The sequence below is a fragment of the Necator americanus genome, chromosome V (assembly GCF_031761385.1).
Source record: "Necator americanus strain Aroian chromosome V, whole genome shotgun sequence".
NCBI lineage: Eukaryota > Metazoa > Nematoda > Chromadorea > Rhabditida > Ancylostomatidae > Necator > Necator americanus.
The window spans coordinates 11815803-11820352 of record NC_087375.1 but is presented as its reverse complement, the minus strand read 5'-3'; the positions used below and the strand labels follow the sequence as shown (position 1 = coordinate 11820352).

Here is a 4550-nt window from a genome sequence, read left to right as displayed (position 1 = left end):
CGTTCTCATAATGTAAAATTTTCCTATTGATCTATTCTCAGATTGTGACGAAGTGGAAGATTGTTGTGAGTAGTAAAATTTATTATAAACAACACAAAATTATCTCATGTTCAATATCAAGCGAATTACATTTAAACAGAGCTGAGTATTGATTTTACGAGGTAATAATTATTAATGCGGTGATTTGTAGACTGTAAACAGTTTATAGTTCAATAAATAGTTGTATGCTAGTTTTTTGATCTATGAGTGATTCCACTTTCATCTTGTGTTTATAGTCGGCACCGAATGTGTTCAAAAGTGCGCTCATTTGGGTGAACACATTCTGCAGGTCAGTTTTCAGAAATGTGCGTAGTTCCAGGAAAACCACTGGCGAAGATCAGGTGACAATATGTGCTTTTCATACTAATAACTCCAGAAATTATACGAAAAAATTAGCATCCCAGGGTTACGTAAATGTAATTTTCGATCTAGCAACCAGACCAGTGAGTGAAGAACAGAATGCTAAGCCGAACGTCCATAACCGTCATTGTTCTGATCATTCAGTTTGATCATGGGTTGTGATAGACATTCACTCTGTTATGGACAACCCCCACATCTAAAGATACTGTAAGTGGCACGGGTGCGCTTCTTAGAGACTGGTACCATCTGCAGTCATACTGCCGTATTTACCCTGCTGTATCGGTACTACGATAGTTTCCATAATTCCCAATGCGCCAGTGCTTCAAATTTTCCTGGGCTCTTTTTACCTACACCAAAAAAAAAGTTTTATTTCGTCCTCTCTTTCCTTCGCTAAGACAAAATTTGAAGGATGATTGTTGCCCCAGAAAGAGCAATTTCCTATGCTTAAAAATCTTAATATATTAGCAATTGTCCGGTTTCGTTTAGCTCAAACTTGAGTTATTAGGTTGGTGCAAAAATGATCCGCGTTTTTCGTTACCTTATATTAACGACAAATGTTTTGCAGTTACACTCATCTTTAATATTAGAAGCCGTATAGAGTTTTGTAGCGAATTTTGTAGTGGTTATCAGTGCTAAAGTGACTTTGATCGAGAATCAGCATTTGGTGAGTACTAAAACTTGGAAGATTAGATATGTCCGGGCAAGATGTTCACCAAATCTTCTTCTACGAGTTCAAGCTGGGCAGCACTGCAACGGAGACAGCTCGGAATAGGAACTCTGTTTGAGGGAAGCAACACAGAATCCACAGTACTGCGTTGGGTCCAAAGGTTTCATTGTGGCGAAATGAGCCTCGGAGATAAGAGAGGTCGTGCCCTCCCATTTAAAGTTAACGACACCTGTTTAAGACACTCATCGAAGATGATCCGCTTAAAACAACACAGGAAATTGTCCAAGAACTAGGTCTTAATCATTCAGCAGACGTACGCCATTTGGCAAAAAAAAAATTGGAAAAGAGAAAAAGTTGAAGAAGTGGGTGCCGCATGAACTAATCGAGTCCCAAATAAACCGCTATTTTGAGATCTGCTCAGCGCTTCTGTTACGCGACAAGAGCATTCCATTTCTCGATCATTTTGTTATATGCGATGATAAGTGGATGCTCTACGACAACAGGAAGCGTCCAGCTGAACAGATGGACAAGGAAGAAGCTACCAAGCACTTCTCGAAACCGAAAATGCACCCGGAGAAGACCATAGTGACTGTGTGGTGGTGTGCTACAAGTGTAATCCACTGCAGCTTCATGACACCTGGTGAGACAGACCACCACCGTAGAGAAGTACTGCAAAGAACTGAAAGGGATGCAGCGAAAACTCCAACTTCGGTTTTGAGGTTAGTGAACAGAAAGGGCTCGTTTCTCCTACACGACAATGCCCCGCCGCAGATTTCGAAGGTGACACTACTGAGGTTGAATGAGTTAGATTACGTGACTCTGCCTCACCCGCCGTATTCGCCAGTCCTCTTGCCAACCGGTTATTACCTTTTCAAGCATCTGGGCATCTGGCTAAGAGGAGAGATCTTCCAAAACCATGGTGATAACGAAAACGACTTCCGAAAAGTTCCTGGATCCCAAAAGCGCAGAAGCAAAGACGCGAGGACAGTAACGGTTCTTATTTCGATTGAAAAGTTCATTTAGAGGCGAGTTATAGCGTTTCGAAGTGAATGTTTGAATATGCGCATTATTTTTCGACCAACCTAATATTAAATCAACATCAGTAAAATAATGCTCGGACATATGCGTGAATAAAATATTATCAACATTAATAACCATCATGATACCTGGAAACACAGATGATATGGGTGACTAGGTTGAACCAGGTAGTGGCAGCGATGAAGTGCCTTCAGTTACTGCCTCTCCAAGAACTATTTATGTACAGCGGACCAGCTGTAACGTAGCACGTTCGACACATCCAGCACTGAAAATGTCAATTATTAGTTAGCTACATTTTTAGTAAGTCTTTAACACCTCGAGAGCTAAAATTCTCTACGTGACCGTCAGACCCTGCTCGAGACCAACAAAAACACATGAGCGATAGAATATTAAACTACATGGAGGTTAAACCTTCGCATAGACGAAACGTAATGTCGTTTCGGAACCACATCGGTTGTCAATGATTTGCCTCCTTTTTCGTTTAACACCGCGTTAGAATGAAAGTGATGGTACGAAAGAGCAGTAGCTTTTTACCCTAGTACAGTATCGTACTGTACAATTACAATAGCTCACGTATGTAATAATACGTGCGATACGAATTTTTGATGAATATTAAAAGTTGGCACGTAGCTAAAATTTCATGCTTTTGACCGCTTACATGAAAGGAATAAGCGTTTTTCTTAATTGTAATAAATTCGAATATATGAACATTATTGCTAAGGTAAAAAGTAAATCACGCATTTCCACGTGGCATGCTCGCAGTTTCACTTCAACTCATAATTGATCGCTGAAACCAGTGCAACTCCTAGAAGAACGATATAGTCACTGTGAAGTTTTTATGAAAGGTCAGAAATTTCTCAAGCTGTGAATAGACTTCAAAAAATGGCAATCTGTCCCCATTCGTCTCTTATTCCCTTCCAGGAAAACCGTTTAAAATTCACAAATTCTATACCGTACAGGAGTTTTAATAAAAATTATTAGATTTTCTCATAAATTTCTTTATGCGCACGTCACTTTTCCTTAACTTCTGAGTCATTCGAGTCGCGGTCGAAAAGAATTAAAAATTTGTTTGATCGATGCAGATCGATGATCGATCATTACGAATTATTTCGGTATCCATTGTACATTGTATCATACTGTTGATTGGACTCTTGAGGACCGAATGAAGGAATTATTTTTGTTGCTGAGTAAAAAATGAAAATGCCAAAAAAAGAAAGTGCTTCTAGGACAGCCTAATGTGCTAAAAGAAACATTTTGAATGCATTGCAGTAGTATGCAATTTTTTAAAACACATTACCTCTAGAAAACATAGTTTTTTGTGATGTTTGCTGCCACAGCAAGGACAAGAACTAGCTAGGAGAAAGTACCGTAGATCAAGGGCTTTGTTCATGCAGATAATTCTGCATGGATCCTAGGACGATCTCGTAAGCCTAACAAAACGACAGACTATTGTTACTAAAGTATTTATTGTTTACTCTTGAAGTGAAGAGCAAACTATTCTGTTCCACGAAGGATAAAGTGTCTGGCGTTAATCAATCCGCTTGGGATGCGCCACCGCGTTCACGGTAATTCCTAATCGTTTGAGGTTTACGAGCGCATAAGTAGCCTATACAATGACTTGAGGGTGGTAGCCGATGTGTCAAGTCAGTGTTTTCATCCTCCCAGACAAGTCTGGCACCAATTTACCCCTTAGGGATGAACCGCTTGATTATCATAAGGGCGGATTAGAAACTCCGACCGATCGTACAGACAGCTGAACCTCCTACCGACTACTACACCCTCCCCATCGCGTTTCATAAATTTGGAAAAAGGTATCCGAAGCTTTGTCCTACATTAACCTTAAGAAGTAAGTGAATCTACCATATTTGCCAAGAAAAATGAGATTAGAAGGGCCGAACATGTGATGCCTCCCAACAAGGACAAGAGTCCTCAGCGGCCGGGTCCAACGAGATTCAATACGCCCGACAATAAGAGTGACAAAGCGAAGGATGAATTTCTTCACGAAGATCTTCAATAACTAATATGGCGTTCTTAGTCTCTCTCTCAAAAAAAATCTATGGAGCAACGAAATATTGCTTACTCCAGCAACACGAACGCATTCATTACGCGTTACCTCGGATAGGTTTAAAATAGACGTTATATTTGTAATCAACACCCAAAACAATCCGTTTTGGCAATGTTTGATGGAAATTCTCTTAAAGGCTTGCGCTACAAATTGTGGAGTAGTGTTACTGTGCAACGGATGCGTTTCGGTAGCAGAACATAAACCACACTAAATCTCCTCAAATAGATGAACTTTCCCGAGAGGCGCTCTCTTAGAGGCTTATGGTAACTGAGGGCGAGTTACAGAGCTTGCTTATTCGTCCACCAATCACATGAAACGCATCCGAAATGAAGAAGCATTCAGCTGTGCCTTGGAGAAATGTCTGATCGGGGGAGGGGGTAC

General features: G+C 40.4%; 1 protein-coding gene across 1 annotated transcript; it reads left to right on the top strand.

The window, feature by feature from the left end:
- Positions 1-1552: 1552 nt before the first annotated feature.
- RB195_013586 (uncharacterized protein) lies at positions 1553-2089 on the top strand (the record flags this gene model as incomplete). The annotated part of the gene is made up of 1 exon (XM_064203477.1): positions 1553-2089. One exon carries the CDS (start codon positions 1553-1555, stop codon positions 2087-2089), a length of 537 nt encoding a protein of 178 aa, XP_064059358.1.
- Positions 2090-4550: the final 2461 nt, after the last annotated feature.